This window comes from Lithobates pipiens, unplaced genomic scaffold (genome assembly GCF_037356315.1).
Source record: "Lithobates pipiens isolate NorthernLeopardFrog02 unplaced genomic scaffold, aLitPip1_a1.2 Scaffold_13, whole genome shotgun sequence".
NCBI classification, from domain to species: domain Eukaryota; kingdom Metazoa; phylum Chordata; class Amphibia; order Anura; family Ranidae; genus Lithobates; species Lithobates pipiens.
In genome coordinates this window covers 192,686,073-192,714,025 of record NW_027507718.1, presented here as the reverse complement: position 1 = coordinate 192,714,025, position 27,953 = coordinate 192,686,073, and the positions used below count along the sequence as shown (strand labels likewise).

The window sequence follows — 27,953 nt, the reverse complement described above, 5'->3', positions numbered from 1 at the left end:
AACATTCGCATTTTTTCTCATAAGTATACTTGCTCCCCCTCTTACACACAGTGTACACTCAGACTCTGACAATTACAATATGCGGTCTTCTTTTAATAAGGGAAAATGCAGAGCAGTATTGGGGAGAGCACAAGTAACTCCTGCCCGTCACGTGCTACATTGAAATACAAGAGCACAAAGGCTCTATCTCCCAGGAACAAAGCATCTTTCTTAAATAAATAATTTAAATAAATAGATAAACATCACACACTGGTAATAGACCCTGCACCAACCAACCCCAAACATCCCTTGTGCCTGTAAGTCCTGTTTTGGATGGGGAGCCATAGATCTGCAGCAGCAGCCACATTGAAAGGCAGTGGATCCACACTTTGCCCCCCCCCCCCCCCTTTCCCTGACGCAAAGTTGCCAAGGGCCTTCAGGAAGAAACTTTTTATATTGCTTGGAAGATAATTGTACAGGTATTGTGAATAATGCAGTGTGTATGTTCATGCTGTATGTTGGAGTGCGGTGTATATGTGTTGCATGTATTTACAGTCATGCATGTGTTTGTATGGCACATAAAGTGGCAGTGGGTAAAATAACAGTGTGCCACAGTGGGTATTATTTGGCACTGTGCTATCCAGGAACAGTGGGTTGCACATCTGCTTAGTCTTTAATTCCCACCTAACTGTCCTAGATAACTGCTAGAGACTTGATATTTCTACTACACAGGACTGTGATCGGGTGAGATATGTGCCACTGTGCAGAGCCTCTCAGGGCTGCGTGCTGTCCTCTGCACAAATGGATACAATCTTTCCTCCAGCCCTGCTCCAATCTTATCCAGCAGCTCTGTTGTTTGAGGGCCATAACCATAGTCTTGATCTGGGTTCTCTGTTGAAGGTCTAGGCTCCTCAGGAGCAGGCCCATGTTCATATGGTTCTTCTTCAATGGCCTGAATTTTGTCTTCAGGTGTTAATGAAGCTGGGCTAAGTGGACAGCTGTCTGCTCCTTCCTCATCTGTAGTGCTTGCAATACGTGGTAACGTACTGTGATAACGTGTTTCAGGAAGGTAGCTAGTGCTGTCTCCTCTGCGTAATGGGGAAGCACGATGCCTGTCTAAAGCAGGGGGAAAACGGATGCCTGGGTCACTGTACTGTTTTGTCCTCTGCCATTGTTTACGCAAGTGTGCTCGTGATCGATGCTTTATGCGCATAGGAGAATCATCATACTGTGGATCATGCCTAAGGAACTCATTAAACAGTGCATCTGTCTTTTCATCAATGCTATAGTCTCGTCTAGTAATAGCATCTTGTGGACTGATTGCTTGGGTGTGATGGGGAAATGTTTCTTCCTCTCCACCTGCAGCACCTTGTTCGTATAAACGCCCCTCCAGACTTTCAAATACTGTCCCTTTACGTCCACCATGCGTGAAAAAAAGGCGCTTTTCTGAAGCAGTCTTGTCCCTATGAGGGCTGGCTGATTCTTCTGGTGGCCGGCAAGGGGCTTCAATAGAAGCATAGCCACTGTCCATCTGAAGGAGCTTTCGTGATCCAGGCTCTGGCTCTGTTCCCTTCCCAGGCCTACCATCTGGCAGATCCTGGGAGGCTAGGCTAGGAAGTCCACTTAGGGAGCTCACACTTTCTGCATCACTACGAACAGAGTCCCGGTCATTGTTGCTACTACTTTGATCTGAGGCGCAAAGCTCTAATGATGCACGTAGGCTCCAAATGTCACACTGGGGAGGGAGCTGGCCCTGTTCTGTGCTTCCCACATCAGCCAATGATCCATCTTCCCCATGATCTAATCTGTAAACCAAATAAGAAAATTTGAATTAAATTATACCCTTCTTTTACTAGCAATAGGCAAAAAAAAAAAAAAAAGAAAGAAAGAAAAGGATTATAAAACATTTGTTGGGAGGTGTGTCTGGAAATATGTGGACTGGGCAATAGAAGAATACCTGCCGAGAGAGTGTGATGGTGTTCCATGTGGTATGTAAGATCCTTGGTTTGAAGCAAAAGCAGAGTCTTGGGTATGTGCTATGTACTGTATAATGTCATCACGCTCTGCACTTTCACTGGCTGCTCGCTGGCGCTGGAACTGATGCCGTTTTGGTGAACCTGTGAAAAGAAAGAATACAGTATGTCAGAAACTATTGACTGCATAACTATGTTAGTCTGATCATTTTACAGTTTAGCTAAATCTATTGTTACTATATCCTTTTTTTTTTTTTTTTTTTTTTAAATACACAATCCTCTCTTGAATATCCAGCTTGTTTATCTAGCCTTCTTGTCCCCACCTATGAATACAATGGGTAGATGGATGTTTTAGAGCATACCTGTATAATGCCAATGAGCCTAAAATAGTTACTGTATGATCCTATATCAAAAACGGAACATAATTTTAAAACTAATTTTCAAAATGTTATGGAGCTTTTCAGAGCAGTAAAAATTTGAATTCGTAATTGTAGTGACCGATATTTTCTCTACGTAAAGCTGACTTACTGTTCAAATATTCAGAATTGTACAGACAAATGTTAATTGATTTAAAAAAAAAAATCTTTTTTAATATAGAAATTTTTCAGCCTTGATAGGTGGTGACAGGCTGAATCTTATCTCTTGGCTCCAGAAATATTAATAAATTTAATTTGCCAGTTCCACTCCGTGGGATATTGCTCTCCCTATCTAATCCTTTAACTGATTTCATATTATTTATAATGCAGCAGGAGGAGTAGAACTTCATTGACCAGGGTGACAGAGACAAGATGACACAGAATTCTCACCACTGAAATCCTGTGACATATAGGAAACCTGTAGGTAATAGCCCACCAGTTTCACCCATAACTGAAACACCTTGATTAATGTGGACTCGTCAAAATGCTAAGTCCTAACTTACTATATATTCCCTCTTACCAGTCTAACTAAATGACATGCCTCTCATCACTTTTATATATCCAGTTTACCCTCCTTTTATAGCTGGGGTAACAGACTCCTTCTGTTTCATCTTGTGCATCCAGGTCAATCCTCCCCCTCACCTCTGGTGTCTAAGCTGCTTGCTCTCTGCACACTGCCCAGTTTCCATTTCTTGATTTTTAGGTAGGGGCTTGCTCCTTCCAAGCTTGCATGACGCCGTAGACGGCTGAAGAAATGGAGTACTGCACCATGACTTCGGGTGGTACCCACATCAGAGCTGGCACCACCCGGAGGGAGATGACTGCTGTGGTCAAACTGGGGAAGGAAGGGATGGTGTGAAACTGGTGCACCTATGATAACCCTATATTCTATTTGTCTGTTTCTCAGCATATTCCCATTATTTCCACTCTGTTGTTACTCACCCTAGCTTTGCCTGGGCTTTGTCTTGGAGAGGGAGGACTATGGGTTGGAGTTTCCATAAAGCTTGTATCTGCCACAGAGTTGTATGCATCTCCAGGAAGTGCAGATGTTAAACTGAGCGACAGTCGAGTTAGTGGAGCAGGAGGACTGCGAGGAGGCTAACAGGATTTGAAAAAAATAGCATATTTAAAATCTGAAATGATGAGCTTGCTGGGTCACAGGTTTAAAGAAAAAAAAAAATGCTATACCTGATATATAGAGATGTTGGACTTGCTGGGGGAAGTGTGATGTGTTTCAGATGCTCCTCCACTGCTGCTACTTTCCCCGCCTTCGCTTTCATGTATGGTCAGAATGTGCAAAGCGGTTTGTGGTAGGGAGGGAAGCGGAGGGAAAGTCAGCCGTGCATTCTTCAGATAGTGAAAATCTCCTTCTGTCAAAGTGTATCTGAAAGAGTACAGCAGCCAGAAGACTATTAGCATTATATAGTATTCCTGTAGTAGCCTCGTCTACTTTGTGACTTTTTCTCTTCACTCACCTTCTTCCCCGTTCACGTTCTCTTTTTTCTTGCCCACATAAAGCTCCTTCATTAAATGAAACGCGACGACCACTGGATGCAGTGCACAAAAACTTTTCAGACTCTGCATCGCGAAGACCTGAGGCGGACAGTGATTCTGCATCTTCTATTCGGATGGTGATATCTGTGTGGGCCAAGGGACATTTGATGCTATAGAGCTAGATCTGTATCTACTGGGAAAAGGTTCACAATAAGAAGTCTCCTTACCATGTGTTGGCTGTGACTCGTCCACATAGGAAGTATTTGTTTTCTCTGCATCATCACTGGGTCTAAAAAAAATAAAAAATTGCAGTACAATTGTAAAATAAAAAGAATTATAGGCAGGGTCTGGGGGAGTTTGTTGTAAAAGTTTTTACCTTGACAGCCTGAGATGTGAATCACAACAACGTCTACAAAGGATCAGGACCCCGATAAGTAAGAGCAGTGTTCCTCCAATGAAGATGGACAGAAGGACCAAGAGCAAGACGTACCCATCATGACTGGGTGCAGCCGGAGCAGCCTGCAGATTTATATGGTAAAATGTCATTTTCTCTAGTAAAAACACTTTGCTGTTATCCTTACCTTGTACATGAACCCTTTCATATTCTATAAACTAATGTGCTTCACTATGACTAGACGTCTAACATTTGAATGCTGAATGAGCCTGATGTCAGCTCCTTAAGCGGGGAATCTAAACCCCTCAAAACTCCTTGCGATCATTTTTACAGCTCAGCGCCTAGAGGCGATTCAGTTCGCATTGTGCGCTATACAAATATTTCATTCATTCATTCACCTAATTAGTGTGTATATGTGTGTGTGTGTGTGTGTGTGTGTGTGTGTGTGTATATATATATATATATATTATATAAAAATTTGGGGATTGTTTAAAGCTGAACTTCATGTATGGTTTGTATTGCACAGTTACATTGGTGCACCTTGGGTTGCCTGCCTGCTTAGCATGGATGCCATTCAGAGAACACCATATATTTTTCTTGCGTTCTTTGATTGGATGAGGTGGTCCTATGACATCACAATCTCTACCTCACCAAATCAGAGATATGGAGAATGCATACTTACTTTGTTCCAGGCTGGACCAATGTGACTATGCAATACAATCCATACTTGGAGTTCAGCTTTAAGAATAAAATAATACATTCATTTTGGGTTGAAGTCTACTGTCTATTTCCTATTTGAAATAAAAAAAAAAATTAAATGGGGGGGATAGGGTTTTTTGAGTGCATTCTGCTACTATATAAAATACCTCTACACATATTTTGTTAGATTACAACTTCTCTTTTGAGTATGGAAAAACTATGACAGTGTGTGATTGTCAGTCAAAACACATGTGATTAGTTAATTTTTGTTTACAGATTACAAAAAGCTTGTGCTATTGCCCCTAACTATACCTTCAAAGGAAGCATTAAAATGTTTAATGAATGCTAACAGTGATACACTAATGTGAAACTGTTTCCTGGGCTTAGCAGTAAACTGAACTGCTATTGAGCAGCAAATACTGCAACCGTGATCAAGATATATATTTTTTTTCATTAGGCTTTCCATATAGACACATCCTGAAGACTTTAGTCAGTGTGCTTGGAAATGTCTCTTGTATTGTAACATAAGGTTAAAAATCACCAGGTTGCCAACACAAATGAGTGGGCAGTGCCATAATACCGATGTTCTCTGTATGCATTTCTAAAGTTTGTTTTGGCAGGTACAGCTGTCTGTATATCTGTACATCTGTATGCTGACTTTATGGGGGGAATAAAAAAAAACTTTAACCTGCCTTAAAAAAGGTTACTAAAAGTTTATAGATCAACTGTACAGTAGAAAATGTCCACATTTTGTCATGTTACAACTAAAAACGTATATGTATTTTATTGGGATTTTATGTGATAGACCAACACAAAGTGGCACATAATTGTGAAGTGGAAGGAAAATGATAAATGTTTTTTTTTTTTTTAAATGTTCTATAAATATGTGAAAAGTGTGGTGTGCATTTGTATTTAGCCCCCCAAGTCAATACTTTGTAGAACCACTGTAATTACAGCAGCAAGGCTTTTTGGGGATGTCTCTACCAGCTTTGCAAATCTAGAGCATTACATCATTGCCTGTTCTTCTTTGAAAAATAAATCCAGCTCTGTCCGATTGGACGGAGAGCATCTGTGAGCAGCAATTTTTAAGTTTTGCCTCAGATTCTCAATTGGATTTAGGTCTGGGCTTTGAGCCATTCTAACACATGAATATGCTTTGATCTAAACCATTCCATTGTCTCTCTGGCTGTATGCTGAGGGTTGTTGTCCTGCTGGAAGGGAAACCTCTGCCCCAGTATAAAGTTTTTTTTTTTTTTTTTCCTCTAAGTTTGCCCTGTATTTGGCTCCATCCATCTTCCCCATCAACTCTGACCAGCTTACCTGTCCCTGCTGAATAAAAGAATCCCCACATCATGCTGCCATCTCCATGTTTCACGGTGGGGATGGTGTGTTCAGGGTTATGTGCAGTGTTAGTTTTCCACCACAATGACCAGATTACCTTCTTCCACATGTTTGCTGTGTCCCCCACATGGCTTCTCGCAAACTGCAAATGGGACTTCTTATGGCTTTCTTCTTGCCACTCTTCCATAAAGGCCAGGTTTGCGTAGTGCACAACTAATAGTTGTCCTGTGGATAGATTCTCCCACCTGAACTGTCAATCTCTGCAGGTCCTCCAGAGTTACCACCTCTTAGCTGCTTCTCTTATTAATGTTCTCCTTGCCCAGCCTGTCAGTTTAGGTCAGGCATGTCCAAAGTCCGGGCCGCGGGCCATTCGCGGCCCGCGTTCCGGTTTCGGACGGCACGTCTGGTCATGTTCACATATATATCTTTTGTGGCCCCCAACGAATTCCCGTTCGCCGGGGGCCACAAAAGATAGATATGCTGGCTGCCATGGAGGGGGCGGGACGAGTGCCGTGGATACAGGACAGCGTCCTGTGTAAAAGGAAGTCCCGTCCTGCACTGCCATTGGACAACCGTTTTGTCCATCATAGCAGGCGGGACTTTCAATTAAAGAGGCCGTCGATAGAAACAGGAGTTTCTCCTGTATGTCTGTCGGCGCTCATCCCGCCCCCCTCCCTGTCTCCTCCAAGGCTGCAGAACATGAATCAGGCTGCACTGATGGCAATGGTGAGTCTGCATTGATGGCAATATGGGGGCTGCATTCCTGGCAATGTGTGGGCTGCGTTCCTGGCAATGCGCCGGGGGCTGCGTTCCTGGCAATGCGCCGGGGGCTGCGTTCCTGGCAATGCGCCGGGGGCTGCGTTCCTGGCAATGCGCCGGGGGCTGCGTTCCTGGCAATGCGCCGGGGGCTGCGTTCCTGGCAATGCGCCGGGGGCTGCGTTCCTGGCAATGCGCCGGGGGCTGCGTTCCTGGCAATGCGCCGGGGGCTGCGCTCATGGCAATGCGCCGGGGGCTGCGCTCATGGCAATGCGCCGGGGGCTGCGCTCATGGCAATACGGTGGAGGCTAAATTCATGGCAATACGGTGGAGGCTAAATTCATGGCAATACGGTGGAGGCTGAATTCATGGCAATACGCTGGGGGCTGCAGATGGGCACTGACCCTTATTTTGCTTCACATGTCTTTATTTAAAATGTAAGATTTACATTTTTTTCCTGAGACTTCCTTTTTAAAGTTAAGGTGTGTGGTATAAGCCGATTTAAATACAGTATATCCAAATAACACACCCGAGCTCATCTGTTCACCACACACAGCAAAAAGGCAAGAGAATTCTTGTTGGGCCGTGTATTAGTGCTCGGATGAACACACTAAGCTCTTGTGCACACGGTCGGAGAATCCGTCGGAATGTGTCCTATCGGACCGTGTTGTCGGATAGTCCGACTGTGTGTGGTATGCATCGGACTGATTCCGTCGGACCAAGTTTTCCAACTTGCTGGAAATATTTTCCGACAAACTGGTCCGATCGGACATACTCCGATCATGTGTAGAGAATTCCGATCGGACAAAGTGCCACGCATGCTCAGATCAAATTCCTAGACCAAAGCTATTGGCTACTAGCCTGAACGTAGTCCCGTCGTAACGAAATAACGTCATCACGTTCTGAATGATCGGATTTTCCAACAACTTCGTCCGACCGTGTGTATGCAACAGTTTCGGACAAGATCCGTCTGACAGAATCCGTCGGATTTGGTTGTCGGAATCTCCGACTGTGTGTACAAGGGCTTAGACCGAATTTTAATGGTTTAAATAATGTCAGACAAAATGGTCGGCCCTCGAGCATGTTCACTTCATCAAATCTGGCCCTCTTTGAAAAAAGTTTGGACACCCCTGGTTTAGGTGGACGGCCATGTCTTTGTAGGTTTGCAGTTGTGCCATACTCTTCATTTTTGGATGATGGATTGAACGGTGCTCTGTGAGATGTTCAAAGCTTGGGGGATATATATATTTATATTATATTATAATATAATATATAACCTTAACCCAGCTTTAAACGTCTCCACAACTTTATCCCTGACCTGTCTGGTGTGTTCCTTGGACTTTATGATGCTGTTTGTTCACAAAAGTTCTCTAACAAACCTCTGAGGGCTTCACAGAACAGCTGTAATTATACTTGGATTAAATTACACACAGGTGGACTCTAGTAGAGTCCACCTGTGTGTAATTTAAGATAGTATGGCTGAATTTGCGTCACATCCGGCCCAAACTCGTACAGGACCCTTTTTTTTGGTCCACAGCAGAATCTGATCGCATGGATGTTCACACACGCGATCCGATTCCTGTCCAAGTCAGATCACACTGCGATATGTGAACTGATTTGGAGATGTCATTAACTTTTAATTGACACTCCCAGCAGTTCGCATAGGGCAGTGTGAACTGCCACCGGGAGACATGCAATGCAGGAACCCGCAGTGGATTCGCAGCATTCCCACATCGCAGCAGTGTGAATCTAGCCTAAAGGGGGCTGAATACAAATGCAAGCCACGCTTTTTTCAGATATTTATTTGTAAAAATAAGTTTGAAAACCATTTATCATTTTCCTTCCATTTCACAATTATGTGCCACTTTGTTTCGGTCTAATATCCCAATGAAATAAATTTTACATTTTTGGTTGTACCAAGACAAAATGTGGAAAATGTCAAGGGGTATTAAATCATGTTAGTTGTAGTGCTTATGCACTGCATACAACTGAAGCATAGAGAAGTGAACAGTTGACATAGAAGAAAATGTGTGTTGTAGTGACCATTGTATAACCTTATGTAAACCCATAATCTCTTGATCTCTTTTGGTCAGTTAAATAAAATGAAAGTGTAGTTATATTGCCAGTGTCAAATCCCCTAAAGGTAGCCGTCTATAATCCCAGGGTTTATAAATATGTCTGTATCCTGTACTAAATGATTAGGATATACCTGTTGATCCTGCCAGAAAGTCAGTACTTACTTCTTCACTCTGCCGTGCTATCTCAAGCAGTCTTATAGGCTCTGCCCAGGTTGTCTTTGAACTACAGAACACCTGCCCCCTACTGTTATGGAGTTGAAGGGGATGCAAGGGTCCCTGTAGTCCTAACCCAATGTCTGTCCTAGTATGACAATGCTGCTCCTCCATGGATACAATATGGGGCGTAAGCATTGTCACCCTAAGGCAGGAATAAATAATGGAAAAATACACTTAAGGACTAGTAAGCTGCAATATATTAAATTTTTGTTCTCGAGTTTAGATACTTTACTTTAAAATGAATTGCAGAGACAGTTGGAGTTATTGTACACTTCTATGACTGTGTGAATTTCAGAAATTTCGATAATGGAATGACTACAGCTGACTTTTTTCACATAGGACCGTAAGCGCCTGTGGCAATTCATATTTTTTTTTTTTTTTTTTTTGTAACTATGCTATCACCACATGCTTTTATACGTTTTATCATTTATCATAAACAAAAGATCTTGAGTTCTGTCATGTGTGATCCTCATATTTATAACAAGGCCTTGTTTCATGCTTTTTAAAAACCCATCTTACTTAGTTCTAATGAGTGAAGAAATGCACTGCTATAGTTGGGAAACCCAAGAGGAGGTTGCCTCAGCTCTTATGGTCCAAGTGTTTCTGAGATTATTGCTCTGGAGTATATTGTGTAAAAGCATTCAGCACACCAATAACTGTTCTCTTTACCAGTCGCAAAAGTCCATAGTCAATTACACTTTTTTTTTTTTCATTGCTAATGCTTTATTTTGTATTTTTTTTTAGCATGCTGGAGGGTCTGCCATTGAGTGTTTGTTGTTATTATTATAATACAGGATTTATATAGCACCACCAGTTTGTGCAGTGCATTACAACATGAGGGCAGACTACAGTTACAATTCAATGCAGGAGGAATCGGAGGGCCCTGCTCGTTAGAGCCTACAATCTAAAAGGGTGCGTTCGAGTGATACAACAGGCAATAACTGTGGGGGATGAGCTGATGGAGAAAGTGGAAATACAGTTGTTAGGTGGGATAGGCTGGAAAGAAGGGTTTTTTACAGGGATCCTCTAAAAGCAAACCAAGTAGGAGATGGGCAGATTGGAGTAGGAAGCTCCATAGGAGAGGCTTGAGAGAAATCGTGGAGCCGAGCATGGGTGACCAGGGAGCTAGAGAGCAGGAGATCTTGGGAGGCACAAATTGGTTGGCATTTTGAGACAAGGTTAGGGATGTAGCGGGGGGCCAAGTTGTGGATGGTTTTGTAAGTTGTTAGTATTTTGAAATTAGTACTTGTTGGGTGAGTGGAAGCCAGTGGAGGGATTGGCCGAAAGGGGTAGCAGACACTGAACGATTGGTAAGGTGGATGAGTCTGGCAGCAGCATTCACAATGGACTGAATGGGCTGTGCCATTGATCTTGATGGAGAAGGGGCACATGAGGGAGGAAATATTATGAGCTCAGTTTTTAATAGATTGAGTTTGAGGAAGTGGCGTGACATCCAGACTGATATATTGGTCAGTAAATTAGTGATGAGTGAGTAGACTGATGTTGTGAGCTGCGGGGAAGAGGGATCGATTTGGGTGTCATCCACCTAGAAATGATCTTGGCAGCCATTGGAGGCTATCGGCTAACCCAGGGAGGAGGTGAAAATTGAGAAGCAGAGAGGTCCAAGAAGAGAACCTTGGGGAACCCCAATGGATAAAGGAGGAAGTAGAATTGTAAATGACACTGACTGTGTGGTGGGATAGGTAGGATCAGAACCAATGAAGAGTATAGTCAAGGAGACCAAAGAAATCTACACCTAGGAAGGGAAGTTCACTCCTGTAAGGGTTATTATGGGAAAAAAGGTACCTCCACTGATGCTTTATCACCAATCCTTTTTTCCACAACAACCCAAAAATTTCAAAATCCAATTGTCATTAGGACAGAAAGTGAGGTGATATCTTCTAAACAGGGGCACAGACAGCAAAACAAACATTACAGGGGTGTTGACCATCCCCTATGCTATCCAAAAAACTTTAAAAATTGTTTTTTTTGGCTGGAGCTACACTTTATAGTTTGCACATCCAGCTTCTGTTTGACAAAAAAAGTGAAATCGGCTGTTGAAAGGACCATACTAACAGTAAGATTGGTTGTTGATTGTCTTAACATAATTGACGTCTGAAAATCAAAGCGTGTGTACAGGCCTTAAGACCAAAAAAGCGCCTGTAAAGCTCACGAAAACCTATTTCCATTAAAATTAATGCATGCTTTCATAGTGGAGTGGGGTGGTGAAAAAACATCCCTCTCCATTGAAAATAATGGACAACCCTTCAAAAGCACCTGAAAAGCTCTTCAAAAGAGCTCAGGGTTTTACTGGCAGTTTAGAAGCGACCTCAGTGTGAAACGGGCCTTAATTGCATGCGGTTCACAGCAGGGGTCCAGTGCATCCTTGTTCTCCCATTTGGGGACAAATCAGGCCCAAATTTTTGCCTGAATTCGGACCTGAAACTGAGCCAAAGACGCACGGGACTGTGTATTTCGCTCTTCGCCCTATCGAGAGCCGGTCCCAGTCTCCTGTCATGAGAATTGGATGAGGGGAAACTCGCAATAGTGTGAACCCAACCTAAGTCATGCACTCCACAAATCTGCCCTTTATGGAAGAGTGGCAAGAAGAAAGCCATTGTTTCTTTTTAAATATTCTTTATACGTGAATCTGTATTTTTTGCTAAGTGAACTTTCACCACAATTACTAAACCCTGGAAAATCCCCTTACAATGAACAGCCTGTTTTGCCTTTAGTAAATTGACCCCACAGTACATCCTATGTATTTTAAAATTGCTTACAGGCAGCAAATGAATATAAAATTGAGAGCTTAATGTGATTATACTAGGTAAGAAATAGGAAAATGGACAGGCTATTTATATCTATGCTCTGTCAATATCCTATAAATAATTTATGTACATTTAATAACAATGAAAGATCAATATTTCTATCTAAATGAGCTAAGGCCCACTTTTCAAGCAAAAACAGATTTAAAAGTCTTGCACCTAATGCATAACTTCCTAAATAAAGATATACAGTACACTAATAACATAATAAATACATATTTAGTACTGTTATCTGTAGTATCACCTACCTCGCTAGAGTCTATCCCATGCAACCCTCTTTGGCAGCATAAACAGTTTATTTACAGTCAGAGGTACTTTCTCCTCTTAGGGGCCTGTTCACACTATAATGGGCTGCGTTGCACTGTGCTGGTCAACCTTGTCCACCACAACCCACCGCACAAACAAGACAAACTGCCTTGTGGCCTAGGTCTTCAGTTCACCACCACAACGTGGTAGTGGGTTCTGAAAAAAAGTAGGGCATGCACTACTCTTTTCATTATAACTCACTGCAGCATGTTGAGACACATTACACTGCATCCCAATACTCTGTCATTTTAACATTTCAATAAAGTTATTTAAAAAAGGGGGTAAAAATATGAAAGTAGTGAATGAACTGCTCTGAAGTTGGTGCAACTTTAAGTCGTACATATATGAATGGTTATCATTAAAGAAAACATAGGGAATGACTTGTCATGTGACTTTGATGTCCAAAGTCGCATGACAAGTCGAACAAGTGTGGAGGCTAACTTGTACCCACTCTAAAGATAAACAAACAAGAAAAGAAAAAAAAAAGGCTAGAGTCTAGTTTTATAGAGTTTTTCCAGTAAAAGAACATAGACAATGCAACTGCTATATTAGCAGTAGAACATTGGTGGTAATGGCAAAGGCCTCTAATACTTATACTCCCTATAGGTAACCCTAGATCATTAGCTATCTAGGCACCTCTTGTTTAGTACAGTGCAATCCCCTGTACAAGCCTAAAGCCATATACAGCAGAGAATTAAAATGACTTATGCAAATGGCCCTTTTCAATCATAGGTCCAGGTCTTCCAATATAAAGTCACTGCAGAATGCGCACACACACATGAACTAAAGTAAATTTTTTAAGTACCCAAAGTATTGCAAGCATGTGCATTACAGAAAAACTGGGACTAAAAAAACATGGAGACTGTCATAGTTAGTTCCCTCTCTTTTAGCCTTGAGCAGTGGTCTCCAAACTACGGCCCTTTGCTTGCCTTAAACTGGCCCCTAAGGCACTATTTCCCCAACTGACACCAGTAACGAGACAAGATTATTTCCATGGACATCAACAATGGTGCAGTATTTCTCCACTGAAACCAGTGATAGGACACTTATCCCTCCCGCTGACACTAAAGCAACAATGGGGCACTATTGCACCTCTTGCTGCTCAAAGGCACTTAAGTCATTATTTTTTACTCCCAATGACTGAGGCATTTTCTACTCCCACTAGGCACAGTTTGCCCTTCCTAAAGCACAGTAAACTGGCCCTTTGTGTCAAATGTTTGACCCCTGTCCTAGAGCAACCCTTAAAATATATATATCCAGTCTTAGGCATCCCTGCCAAGGCCAATTTATTGGTGGTCAGTGGGGAAAAAATGATCCTCCATTAATGGCACCTTTTATAGACGGTGAAAATAACTGAGTTACAGTGTTTGATACCCCAACATTTCATATTCCTCATTTATGCCTGCTGTACCCTGTACTTGTATGAAAAAGTATCCTTTTATTTTTGTATTGCTTACTTTGTGTGAAATCCCTGGTGTTCCAGTCAGTCCCTCTGCTTTCCTATTTTAAAAAAACTGACCATGCTAGGCATGAGAGCACACTGTGGTCAGTTCTCTAGCTGTGCTGGGAGCTTAGCCTGCTATCATCCAATGATCAAATTTGTCCTGACACACCCCCTCTGCACAGCCTTTCACTGGGAAGCTCTGTGTACTGTTTCTCCTACCACCAGCTCTTGTGCAGCTGAGGACAGAGGGAATATGATCACTTACATAAAAAAAAAAAAAAAATTGTACTTTATTTTTTTTGATTTATACACCAATGTTTTGCCTTTCATTTATATTTTAAACAAAATGGGTTGTTTTACAAGGTGATTGTAAACTATCACTTTAATGCAACTGGCTCTTGAAGTGGTATTTACCTACCCTGGAGATATGGAGGCACTATCAAATGGGAGGTGAATCAGTCACAGCTCAAGGATCTCCTAGAAACCACTGGAAGAACCTTAAACTGGCCATACGTGGATCATAATCAGCAGAAACAAGCCAAATTTCAATCCATCTATGGCCGTTTCTGTTCATGAGAAGGTGATCTATCAATTGCTTTTTCATAACTGGTCCTGCTGGAAAATGTTCAATTAATCAAATTTGCATCCATTAGGCCGCAGTGATCAAATGTGTGGATGGGGTCTGTTTTTTAACGGCTAGTCCAATGACTAGAGATCAGTAAGCACATTAGTAATTCTGACCATATTTTTTGCATTTAGTACCACAGAATGGGGTAACACATCTTATAAAAAAAAATAGTCTTAAACTTTATATATACACACACACAGTTGTGCGAGTGTGTATGTATATACTCACACACAGTTTATATACCCTGGCAGAATTAGATTTTCTTGGCCATTTTTCAGAGACTATGAATGATAGGCCCTTGCATCTTTCATCCAGTGCTGCACTGACATTTCTGGATTCTGAGAGTCATGGGGAAAGCAAAAGAATTGTCAAAAGGTAGTTGAACTGTATAAAACAGGAAAGGGATATAAAAAGATATGAGGAATTGAGAATGCCAATCAGCAGTGTTCAAACTCTAATCAAGAAGTGAAAAATGAGGGGTTCTGTTGGAATCAAACCACGGTCAGGTAGACCAACCAAAATTTCAGCCACAACTGCCAGGAAAACTTTTCAGAATGCCCACAAATAACTTCAGGTGAAATACAGGACTCTCTGAAAACATATGGTGTGGCTGTTTCAAGATGCACAATAAGGAGGCACTTGGAGAAAGATGGGCTGCATGGTGGAGTCCCCAGAAGAAAGACATTAATACACCAATGCCACAAAGTATCCAGCTTACAATACGCCAAACAGCACAGAGACAAGCCTCAAACTTTCTGGCACAAAGTCATTTGGAGTGATGAGACCAAAATTGAGCTTTTTGGCCACAACTATCAATGCTACATTTGGAGACGAGTCAACAATGCCTATGATTAAAAGGTACACCATTCCTACTGTGAAAAACTGAGGTGGATCGCTGATGTTTTGGGGATGTGTGAGCTATAAAGGCACAGGAAATGTGGTCTGAATTGATGGCAAGATGAATGCAGTATGTTATCAAAAAACACTGGAGGATCATTTGCATTCATCAGTCGGGAAGCTGCGCATGGGACGTACTTGGACATTCCAATATGACAATGATCCAAAACACAAGGCCAAGTCATTGGCTACAGCAGAATAAAGTGAAAGTTCTGGAGTGGCCATCTCAGTCTCTTGACCTCAATATCATTGAGCCATTCTGGGAAGATCTCAAACCTGCAGTTCATGCAAGACAGCCCAAGAATTTACAGGAACTGGAGGCTTTTTGCCAAGAGGAATGGGCAGCTTTACCATCTGAGAAGATAAAGAGCTTCATCCACTAATACCACAAAAGACTTCAAGCTGTCATTGATGTTAAAGGGGGCAATACACGATATCAAGAACTGGGGTATGTAAACTTTTGATCAGGGTAATTTGGGTAGATTCTGTTGCCATTATGATTTAAAAAGAGTAAACACAGTTGATTGATAATAAATGGCTTCAGCTAAACCCTAACCATGAGTGAAAGAAACGTTTGCGTTATCAGTCATATTCTTTGAAATCTGGCCAAGAAATCCTAAATTCTGCCAGGGTAAGTAACCTTCTGAGCTCAACTGTGTAATTAATATCTCATATATATATATATATATATATATATATATATATATATATATATATATATATATATATATATATACACACACACATATATACATATACACACACACACACACAACAAAATGGACATTATTTGCTGGCAGTTTCATGTAGTACCTAGAGCTAGATGCCTGCTGGTGGATAAATGTTATCCTCAATATTAGTATACGATTATTGCCTATATCTCTAGATTCCTGTAATATTGCAATTTTTCTCACCGTGGAGCTATCGGTTATATTCTCCCATGGAGGTGACTCATTGCTCATGATCTGACACCTGCAGAAACAGAAAGGTGGGGTGTGTTATAGCAGATGAAATAGTCAACAGTAAGACAAAGGGAACATCAAGCTTATGTGATCAGTTATAAAAGCCTTTCTCAAACTTTTTACCATATAGGATCTCTAAGTTATTTTCCAGTATTCTGGGACCCCCTGCTGAAACCAATTCACAGGGTATTGTTGGGGAAAAATGACACTGGTGATCAGTTGAAAGAATTCCCCACTTATGGGAGCCATACATGTAACAAGCTGATCATCTGATTCTTCACAATAATAATAATATGACTGAATCTATGAATTCTCAAAAGACACATACCGGTGCCATTAATTGCTTTGGAACAAAACCAAACCATTTAATAAAAATTATTCTGATCAGTTTTGACAGAAAGACTCAGTTAGACTTACCGGTGACGGTATTTCTAAGAGCCTTTCAGGACAACCCCGGAGAGAGTGTAGCTCCACCTTGCAATCAGGAAACACATGCCCACTTTAAAAACACCTCCTCCTCCTCCATGGCTTCAGTTATTGTGGCCTTCCGACGCTGGAAAACAAAGCACAGAAAGCACAACACCATGGTAGAACTTAATACATTTACTAAGCATAACCTAGGGAGGGAAGTAACGGTTGTCCTGAAAGGCTCTTAGAAATACCGTCACCGGTAAGTCTAACTGAGTCTTTCTCAAATCGCCTTTCAGGACAACCCCGGAGAGGATAACCGAGAAACTTACCCTAGGGCGGGACTACTGCCTGCAGTACCTTCCTGCCGAAGGCCTGATCTGCTGCAGACAGTAGATCTAACCGGTAATGCCGGAGAAATGTCGAATAACTGGACCAAGTGGCAGCCTTGCAGATTTGTTCAGGCGTGGCACCGGCCCTTTCAGCCCAGGAAACTGCCGTGGATCTAGTAGAGTGGGCAGCAATACCTGAGGGAGGTATTTCTCCTTTTGCTTTATAGGCTTCTGTTATAGCCAACTTAAGCCATCTACCCAGCGTACTTTTAGAAGCTTTCTCCCCCTTGCGTGATCCAGAAAATATCACAAAAAAGGGCGTTTGATTTTCTAAATTCTTTAGTAACTTTCAGAAACTGTAAAAGACATCTTCTCACATCCAATGTGTGAAAAACTTCCTCTCCTGCATTTGCTGGGCTTGCAGAGAATGTAGGTAACACTATTTCCTGTGATCGATGGAAAGTTGAGGATACTTTCGGTAGGAATGCTGGATCCGTCCTCAGTACCACCCTGTCCTGATAAATTCTAAGGAAGGGTTCTGTAATAGCTAGAGCTTGGAGCTCGCTGACTCTCCTGGCCGAGGTGATGGCCACCAAAAAGATTGTTTTTAAAACCACCTTCTGTAAAGAAGCTTCTTGTAAGGGTTCAAACGGTGCTCCCGAGAGACCCTGTAAAACTGTAGACAAATCCCAACTGGGAAAGTCTTTAAGGGCTACTGGTCTATTTCGAGCAAGAGCCCTAAAAAATCTAGAAATTAAAGTTTCTTTAGATAAAGTCTTTTCAAAGAAAACTGATAAGGCAGCCACCTGAGTCTTCAGGGTACTGGCTGCGAGACCCTTCTCCATTCCTTCATGGAGAAACTCCAAGACGGACACCGTGCTCTTGACCTTGAGTTCTCTAGAACTGCACCAGGAGTTGAACTTTTTCCAGACCTTCATGTAAATTGCCTGTGTAACTGCCTTCCTACTGGACAGCAGGGTCTTTACTACTTTATCTGAGAGACCTTTAGCCTTTAACAGGTCCTCCTCAGAAACCAGGCGGTTAGCTGCAGGAGTTCCACTTCTGGATGACTTACTGTCCCCTGGGATAACAGATCTTTTCTGAGTGGTAACCTCCATGGGGGCTTCGAGGCTAGGTTTCGAAGACCCGCGAACCAGGGTCTTTTTGGCCAAAAAGGAGTGACTAGTATTAAGTCTGTCCTTTCTTCCCTGAATTTCCTCAGTACTAGTGGAATTAGAGGAAAGGGGGGAAAGGCATAGCACAGCTGGTAATGCCAGGGGTGAGCGAATGCATCCAACCCTATTGCTGCATCTCCTCGGTGAAGAGAAAAGAATCTGTCCACCTTTGAGTTCTGCTGGCTGGCAAAAAGGTCTACCTGAGGAACCCCCCAGGCCTCGGAGATCATCAGGAACACTTCCTGATTCAGACTCCATTCTGCCTCTAGCAATTTGCGCCTGCTTAGGAGGTCCGCAAACAAATTCTGAGAGCCCTTCAGATGCACTGCCGATAGTGAGGCTGTGTTCTGTTCTGCCCAGGCTAACAACAGATTGGCCAGCTCCATCAAGCTCCTGCTTCTGGTTCCCCCTTGCTTCATAATGTAGGTAACCGCTGTTGTGTTGTCTGACAACACCTGAACATGGTGGCCTCTCAAACTCTGCTGAAATGCCACTAAACCCAGAAAGATCGCCTTCAACTCCCTCCAGTTGGATGATCTTTGAGCTTCCTGTTTGGACCAGACCCCCTGAGATGTCTGACCATCCAGATGGGCTCCCCAGCCCCAGGCACTTGCGTCGGTAGTAAGGCGCTTGTCCACAGGAAAGGTCCACACCAGGCCCCTTGAGAGGTTTGCCTGGTCTCTCCACCACCAAAGAGCCCTTTTCATCTTTGACGAAATTTTTAGCTGTTTTTCCAAAGGATCCTGATGGGACCAGCTTGACAGAACCTCCCTCTGAAGGGGTCTGGAATGGAACCTGGCCCACTGAACAGTCGGGATTGCTGCCGTAAGCAGGCCCAGAACTGCCATAGCCATCCTGACTGAGACTGTCTGGTTGCTCTGTATCCGCTGTACAGCTAGCTGTAACTTTTCCTGTTTTTCCAACGGCAGGAAAACTTTCTGGAGAATCGAATTTAATGTATACCCCAGAAATTTCATTTCCTGTGAGGGGGTCAGGATTGACTTCTCTAGGTTTAGAAGCCATCCCAGGCCCTCGAGGTGAGACTGGGCCCTCTGGAGATTGACTAGGACCTGCTCCCTGGAGTCTGCAAAAAACAAAAGGTCGTCCAGATAAGGAACAACTGGAATCCCCTTCAATTTCAGGGGTTCCAAAGCCTCTGCCATAATCTTCGTAAAGACCCTGGGAGAGGACGAGAGTCCGAACGGCAGAGCCCTGAATTGGAGGTGCCATACCGAGCTCCCTACCTTCAATGCCAGGCGCAGGAACTGCTGCGATGCCTGATGAATTGGTATATGAAGGTAGGCATCCCTTAGGTCCAGGGATGCCATGAAGCATTCTGGGGTCAACAGCTTTGTGATGGAGAAAATTGTATCCATCCTGAAATGTTTGTACCGAATGAACCTGTTCAGGAATTTCAGATTCAGGATTAGACGGTACTTCCCTGAGGGTTTTTTCACCAGAAAAATATGTGAATAAAAACCCCCGCCCTGCTGGCTTACTGGGACTTGAATCAGAACCTCTTGCTGTATCAGCTCCTGTAACAACAGCTTCATTGCAGAGGCCTTCTCCTGATCCCTTGGCAATGTTGTCACATAAAACCTGCTCGGGGGTGGTTCTGAAAACTCCAACCTGTACCCCTGATCGACAACGCTCTTCACGAACAGATTTGGAGACAGCCTGTCCCATTGTTCGCGAAAAGCTGACAGTCTCCCCCCCACTGGGGAGATATTGTCACTTGTTCTTAGGGGACTGCTCTGGGGGAGATCTAAAGAGGACTCCACCCCTGCCTTTGCCCTTCTGTGAACCCCATCTGCTCTTGTGCTCCTGGTCTTTTTTATGGGACTGCTGAAAAGCACGAAAATTCTTTTTAGCCATCTGCTTTTTCTTAACTGGAAAAGCCTTCTTTTTATCGGCTGTTCTATCCAGCACAGACTCTAAATCAGGACCAAAGAGCAAGTCACCCGAGAAGGGAAGACCACACAGCTTGACCTTAGAGGCAGTGTCCCCAGACCATGTTTTCAGCCAAACTGCTCTCCTGGCTGAATTTACAAGAGCCGAAGACCTAGCGGCCAGTTTAACTGATTCTGCTGATGCATCCGCCATGTATTTGACTGCATTCAGGATCAGTGGAAAGGACTCTAAGAGATCCTTGCGGGGTGTCCCCGCCTCAATATGGCTCTTCAGCTTCTCTACCCAACATTCCAGATTCCTGGCCACCACCGTAGCTGCCATTGCTGGTTTTAGACTGACTGACGCAGCATCCCAAGCTTTTTTAAGGATGGAGTCAGCTTTTTTGTCCATTGGGTCTTTAAGGATCCCCATATCTTCAAAGGCTAGATCCGTTCGTCTGGATACCTGCGAGAAAGCTGCATCGACTCTGGGTTTCTTGTTCCAAACCTCTGAGTCCTTATCTTCGAAGGGAAACCTTCTTTTGAGAGCTTTAGAGAAGAAAGGGGCTTTTTCTGGGTCCTTCCACTCCTTTCTCACTGAGTCTGAGAGGACCCTGTGGACAGGAAAAACTCGCCGTTTTGTTTCGTCCAACCCCTGGTACATTTTGTCATGAACTGACAGTTGTACTTTTTCTTCCTGAATTTCTAGAGTAGTGTAGATTGCTTTTAAAATATCATCTACTTCCTCTAGTGATAGCTTGAATTTGGAGCCCCTGCTATCTTCTTCCTCTTCCTCCTCCTCAGAATCCCTGAAGGAGATGAGAGTACTACCCCCTTCGTCTCCAGACTCTTCAGTTTCCACCTGTCTGGATGACGACGCCCTGGGGCTGGGCGGTAAGTTCTGAGGCTCGGTCTGTGCGGGAGGGTTTTGTATCAGGATGGACTTGACTGAACTCAAAGAGTTTGTCAGCTCTTTAACCGAAGAAAACAAATCCTTATATTGTTGAGATGTTTCCTCTTCCACCAATTCTCTGATACAATTTCTGCACATTGCCTTCTGCCATGAATCTCTGAGGGGGGTTTTGCAAGAAGGACATTTTCTCTGACCTGGTCTAGCTTTTCCTAGTGATTTTTCCTGAAACGACATACAGGTTTAATTCACTAAAAGCTCTCAACAACCAGTTGCTTAACACCAAGCCAGTGCAGAGACCCACCACCAAACAGACCTACTAGTGAGACCCCAGAACTAGGCTGCAAAAGGTCAGAGCGAAGTCCACCTCTGACCTGCAGCGACAGGCCCCCAAGAGGGGGGAACAAACAAAGACATACCCACAGTAAAGCAGAGGGTGCCAGTGCACCTTACGTACCTGGGCTGGACCGGTGCTGGGGGCGCCTGTCTCCGCCATAGCTGGCTTGCACTCTTCCATCGTTTGAGTGAGGCAGCTATTTTTCAAACAGCTCTCATTTTAAATTTTCCCGGCCGCCGCGTCATCAAGGCCGGCCGGAAGCGGAAGCACACGGTCACCTGACCCGCCCCATGACCCCTGCGTTCCAGGCGCTGAACCACGGCGCCATGCCCCCTCAGAGCGCCCGCGCGTCACCGTGAACGACGCCGTCGCCGCCCGGGACCCGGCGCCGAAAACGGAGCCATGCCGCTGACCTGCAGCGGCCTCCGCCAGCAACAGAGCCCTCCCTGCGCTAACAAGCGGACACCGGGCACCCGACGCCGGCACTCCGAGGGTCCTTACTCCCGTGAGATGGCGGGACCAGGAGCTCCAGGAGTCCTCTCCCCGTGGAGATGCTGCTGGGGGTCAAAGAGAAACAACCTGCAACAAAAGGTAAGCCTTACTCCCCTGCAGAGAGTGTAGCTCTCCCTGGTTCAGGCACATGCTTCCTCCAAGGAGGAAACACAATAACTGAAGCCATGGAGGAGGAGGAGGTGTTTTTAAAGTGGGCATGTGTTTCCTGATTGCAAGGTGGAGCTACACTCTCTCCGGGGTTGTCCTGAAAGGCGATTTGAGAAAATCCAGTTGTAGGACTGGAAATAATGTGTTAAGATCACCCACTGTATGTGCACTGAACAAGCTTTTCAATCATCTGATTGTGTTTCTGATCAGACAGTAAATCTATAGAAAATACAATATATAAAATAGATCTGTGTATGGCCACCATTATAGTGGTTGTCCAATTACCACCCTTATAGACCACTAAAAAGGTCCCTGGAGTCACATATGCTGGCTCTGCCAGTTGACGTTTGTTCTGGAACTATGCAGGCACCAATAAACACGAAGTCGATCTGCCACAACTCGTGGAACCCCTAGCAGCCTCCAGGGGGAACCCTGAATTAAGAAAGGCTGAATTATGGAATTAAATAATTTTTACAAGAAATAAAATAAGCTTTGCTAAACTCCACTGACAAAGTGTGGCCCATACGTGAAGCAAGCAGCGGTCTCACATTAAAGTGATAGTAAAGGCTTCTATGTATTTTTCTTAAATAATAAACATGTTATACTTGCCTGCTCTGAGCAATTGTATTGCACAGCATAGCTCTGATCTTCTTCTGCCCCTCCCCTGCTGGCGCTCTAGGCCCCTCCTTCTCTTGGTGTGCAACCATAGGAAGCTTCCTATAGGGGTCCACCTGCAGACTCACTTCCGAGCTGGACTGTGTGCATCTTTTCACATACACCATGCGCCTCAACCCCACCCCCATTCCCTCCTCACATGATGGTTCCTGCCTCTGTGCCTGTGTGAAGTGGGAGAGCAGAGATGGCTGCAGACGAGCATATCGCTGGATCCATATAGGAATCAGGGAAGTTTATAGCAAGGTGAGGGAGCTATACGCTTACTGTGCATGTTTTTTTTTTTTTTATCTTAAAGCATTTGTTACCCCAACACCTCATATTCCTGATATGTGTCTGTTGTACCATGTACTTGTATGAGAAAGTATCCCATTCTCTTTGGATTGCTTTCTTTGTGTAAATCCCTGGTATTTCTGCTAGTCCCCTTGCTTTCCTAAAAACTGACCACACTAAGCAAGAGTTCTCTCGTGGTCAGTTCTCTAGCTATGCTGGGAATTCAGTCGACTTTCCTCCAATGACACTCCCCCACTGCACAGCTATTCACTGGGAATCTCAGTGTGGTGCTGCTTTTCCCCCAGATCTTATGCAGCTGAGAACAGAGGGAATGCAATCACTTTTTAAGGGAAAAAGGTATTTATATATTTTTTTTATATCTATAGAAAAAGGTTTTGCCTTTCATTTATATTTTAAACTGAATGGGTTGTTTTACAAACTGATCATTTACAATCACTTTAATGAAGAAATGCTTTAAAGTGGTTATAAAGGCATAAGGTTTTTTATCTTAATACATTAAGATAAAAAAAACTCCTGTGTGCAGCAGGCCCCCCTAACACTAACCTGAGGTCCCTCCCTGTCCAGCGATGTCCACCAGTGTCTCAGCCGTCTGAGATTCTCCCTCTTGATTGGCTGAAATGCAGCAGCAGCGCCATTGGCTGCCCCTGCTGTCAATCAAAGCCAATCAGGGGAGAGAGGGGGTGGAGCTTGGTCGGGGCTCCGTGTCTGAATGGACAGAGGGAGCTGTGACTCGGCTCGGGTGCTCCCATGGCAAGCTGCTTGCTATGGGGGGAACTGAACAGAAGGGAGGGGCCAGAAGCACAGAAGAGGAGGATCCAGTCTGAGCTGTGCAAATCCACTGCAACAGAGCAAATAAGTATAACATGTTTTGAGTTTTTTTTCTTCTATAAAAAAAATAACAGACTACAATCACTTTAATCATTCTAATAATGGCCACAAATGTGTCGAACAATGACCAATTTCTTATTAAAATGCGACCAATTGGCCAAACATGGGGAAGTGGATTTTGGTTGATAGTTGGAAGATAGATGTAAATTATCGATCACAGCTCTGTTTCCACCATGCATTCTCATAATGTGATCAATCAAAATACAATCATACTCATGAAAATATCTCAGTGCTGCCGATCAATGCAAAATGACTGATAATTTGCCATCCCAGGTGACTGACTCGAATCTGGTCTAAATCGATCGGAAGGGAAGTTATGGCTGTTCAATTGTTTGCGGGTTCAATTGCTTTGATTGAATTGCACATTGGTCAGATAACAAAATCAAAGAGTATGTAACCACCATAACCTACCAATGCCTAACAACATTTGTTAGACTTAACCACTACAAATTTGGAGGAATTGAATGAGAGGAAATTCTCAAAACTGGAGCAGCCAGAATCTGGGGCAGATGAGCATAGCAACCAATCAGCTTCTATCTTTGATTTTCTGAACAAGCTGAAGCTAGACTCTGATAGGTTGCTATACACAGCTGCTCCAGATTCTGCCCGTTTCTCTTTTGATAAATTCCTCTCATTGTCTCCAGTGTGTAAGGGATCACCATACAGAGCATCAGACTGTCAGATTAGGTCCTGCATTTTAAAGGGGATACTATATGATGCCGAACTAGACATATTCTGCAGGTTTACCATATACATCATTCTAAAACAGGAGCAGACAATCACTAATATGCATTAATGGTGAACATGCTATGTAAACACATTGCATAGGTTACTTTTTTTTTGTAAATCTTTATGCAAAGGAAGATCACATATTGGATACGTGACAGATGTCAAATGGAAAGTGAGGACCACATTGCCCGATACATATGAGAATCCAACAAAGCATCCATAATTTTAGGGAGGATCAATCAATGAAGTGCTCCCAGGTTACTTTGTTGTTGTTAATATTCTGCATATATGACAGATGTCAACTGGAAAGTCAGGGTGATGTTGCCACATACATAACAGTACACAGCGAAATCTCCATTAGAGGGAAGAGAAATCAATAAAGGGCTCACAAGTTATTTTTGTTTGTAAATATGTGTATTAAAAGGAGATCACACTGAATACATGACATGCCAATTTGGAAAGGAAGGATACTATTCCAAATACCTAACAATATACAGCAGATCTGGATTATGGAGAGGATCAAACCAGTGAAGTCTCACAGGATACTTTTTTTTTTTTGTTAATATTTTTGAAATAAAAAAAAAATAAAAATCTCATACCAGATATGCTGGATGCATGGCAGATGTCATTTGGAAAGGGAGGACCATATCAGCAGATACATATAGCAATACATCCAATGTTAGCGGGAATATCAGTCAATGCATTGCTCACAAGTTCTTTTTTTTTTTTTTTTTTTTTTTTTTTGTAAATATGAATTTAAAAGATTACATAGTGGGCACATAACAGATGTCAAATGGAATGTAAAGATGATGCAGTAAACAGCAATCCATCCAGAATTAGAGGGAAGATCAACCAATGAGGTCTTCGCATGTTACTTTTTTTTTGTGTGTAAATATGTATTCAACAGATCATATACTGGATATGCTACGTGACAGATGTCAGTGGGAAAGTGAGAAGCATGTTACCACATACATAACAGTATACAGCAATACATCCATAACTAGAGGGAAGATCAAATCAATGAAGTGCTCACATATTACTCTTTTTATAACTATATAAAGGGAGATCACATACCAATACATGACAAATGTCACCAAAAGGACCATACTGCCAGATAAAGCAATACATCCATAATTACAGAGAAGATCAAATCAATGAGGTGTTTTTTTTTTGTAAATATGTATTTAAAAGATCACATACTGGATACAGGCATAGCCCAATTTTAAGTACACAATGGGCTTTATTTACTAAAGCTAGAAAGTGCAAAATTAGGCTCACTTCTGCATAGAAACCAATGAGCTTCCAGGTTTTATTACCAAAGCTTAACTGGACAAGACGAGGTTAGAAGCTCATTGGTTTCTATGCAGAAGTGAGACTGATTTTGCACTTTCCAGCTTTAGTAAATAAACCCCATTGTGTACTTAAAAGTGGGGTATGCCTGTATACTGCCCAGTATCCAGTATGTCCAGTACCCAGTATAACTGGAAAGTGAGGATCATATAGCTGGATACATAACAGACAGCAATACATCCATCATTGGAAATGCTGACAGTTTACTTTTTTTTTGCAAATATGTTTTTATGAGATCTCACACTGGATACGTGACATGAATATTGGAAAGTGAGGATCCAGGAACCAGATCCAGCATACATCCATGATAAGAGGGAACATCAAATCTATAGGGTGGCTAACAGTAGAGTTTTTTTTGGGGGGGGGGGGGGGGGAATAAGTATTGGATACATGACAGATGTTAATAGCAAAATGAGGAGCATATTGCTGGATACAAACCAGTACACAGCAGTAAATCCATCAATAGAGGAGAGATCAATCAATGATGTCCTCACAGGTTACTTTGTAATCTATATTTAAGAGATCAGACACTGGATGTTCATTGGTAAGTGGATACTACCAGATCCAGAAATATATCCACAAGAGGGAAGATCAGATCACTAGTGCTCATAGAATACTTTTTTGTAAATATGGACTTAAGAGATCAGTTATGATGGCTGAATTTAGTAAAGTGAGGAGCACACTGGCAGAATGATCCAGCAATACAATCATAATAAGAGGGAATATCAGATCAATAGAGTGTCCATAGAATCCTTCTTTTTTGTAAAATATGGATTTAAGCGATCAGATGGGATGCATGACAGATTAATTTTATAAAGTGAGGAGCATACTGGCAGAATGATCCAGCAATACATCCATAACAAGAGGAAGATCAGATGACTAAAGCGTTCATAGAATACTTTTTTGTAAATATGGAATGAAGAGATCAGACTGGATACATGAGGGATGCATTTAGTAAAGTGATGAGTATACTGGCAGAATGATCCAGCAATACATGCATAATAAGGAGATCAGATCGTGCTCCCAGGTCCTCTCTGTATCAATGTGTATGAGATCCCACACTGGATAATGACAGATGAATTTAGTAAAGTGATGAGTATACTGGCAGAATGATCCATAATAAGAGGGAAGATCAGATCACTAGGGCGTTCATAGAATACTTTTTTGTAAATATGGATTTGAGAGATCAGACATGATGGATGCATGTAGTAAAGTGAGGAGTATACTGGCAGAATGATCCACCATAATAAGGAGATCAGATGACTAGAGTGCTCCCAGGTCCTCTCGGTATCAATGTGTAGAGATCCCACACTGGATACTGACAGCTGTCAATGGGAAAGTGAGGAGCACAGTGCCGGCTAGCGATCAGTATCCAGCCATACATGGATCATTATAGGGGGGTGATCGATGAGTGAGTGATCTATGACATGCTATGGTATAGGGCAGTACCCATCGCCTGTAGAAAAGCGATGCCCCACCTACCTGCTCGGCTCACCATCCAGCCCGTATGACATGAACCCTCCCAGGCCCGCTCTCACCTGGGTGATCCCCCCCAATCAGCCAATAAACACCCGTATGCTAATGATAGCGGATCCCAGCCCCGCGGATGCTATGCCCAAACAAGCACCGCTGGCACGGAGGAAATGCGGATTTTTTTTTTTTTAGCCCCAACACATAACCAGGGAGTGCCCACTAGGATGCTCGGGGGAGGGGAGGTTGCCAAATAAAAAGGGGCGAGCGGGCAACCATTCAACCTACCGGGTCCCGTGCACACCCTGCGACGGCCGCCGATGCCCTCCTGCCTGGCGTGGCTCGATTCGTCACCTCCCGCTCCGAGCTGCGGCTCAGTCACCGGCCTCAGGATTTATGAATGAAGCTCGGAGGGGACGCCCCGCCCACCC

At 43.2% G+C, this 27,953-nt stretch overlaps 1 protein-coding gene across 2 annotated transcripts; it reads right to left on the bottom strand.

Moving 5' to 3' along the window:
- Positions 1–72: 72 nt before the first annotated feature.
- Positions 73–27,953, bottom strand: CBARP (CACN subunit beta associated regulatory protein). Of its 2 annotated transcripts, none has more exons than XM_077476050.1 (10): positions 27,811–27,953; positions 16,361–16,418; positions 4,239–4,381; positions 4,090–4,151; positions 3,844–4,006; positions 3,557–3,752; positions 3,311–3,466; positions 3,011–3,203; positions 1,937–2,096; positions 73–1,784 (listed from the first exon to the last, which is right to left on the bottom strand). In XM_077476050.1, exons 2-10 carry the CDS (start codon positions 16,406–16,408, stop codon positions 704–706), a joined length of 2,202 nt encoding a protein of 733 aa, XP_077332176.1. In that variant the 5' UTR covers positions 16,409–16,418; positions 27,811–27,953; the 3' UTR covers positions 73–703. The 2 variants fall into 2 exon arrangements, with proteins under 2 accessions (XP_077332176.1, XP_077332175.1); XM_077476049.1 differs by lacking the exon at positions 27,811–27,953 and adding an exon at positions 27,535–27,581.

Excerpts from the sequence above, each read along its gene's own strand:
- CBARP (XM_077476049.1), bottom strand. The coding sequence starts at position 27,566 with ATGTCATACGGGCTGGATGGTGAGCCGAGCAG. Across the intron at positions 4,382-16,360 it reads ATATAACCGATAGCTCCACG|GCTGCTCCGGCTGCACCCAG; the intron begins GTGAGAAAAATT and ends ATAAATCTGCAG. Across the intron at positions 3,753-3,843 it reads GAACGTGAACGGGGAAGAAG|ATACACTTTGACAGAAGGAG; the intron begins GTGAGTGAAGAG and ends GTACTCTTTCAG.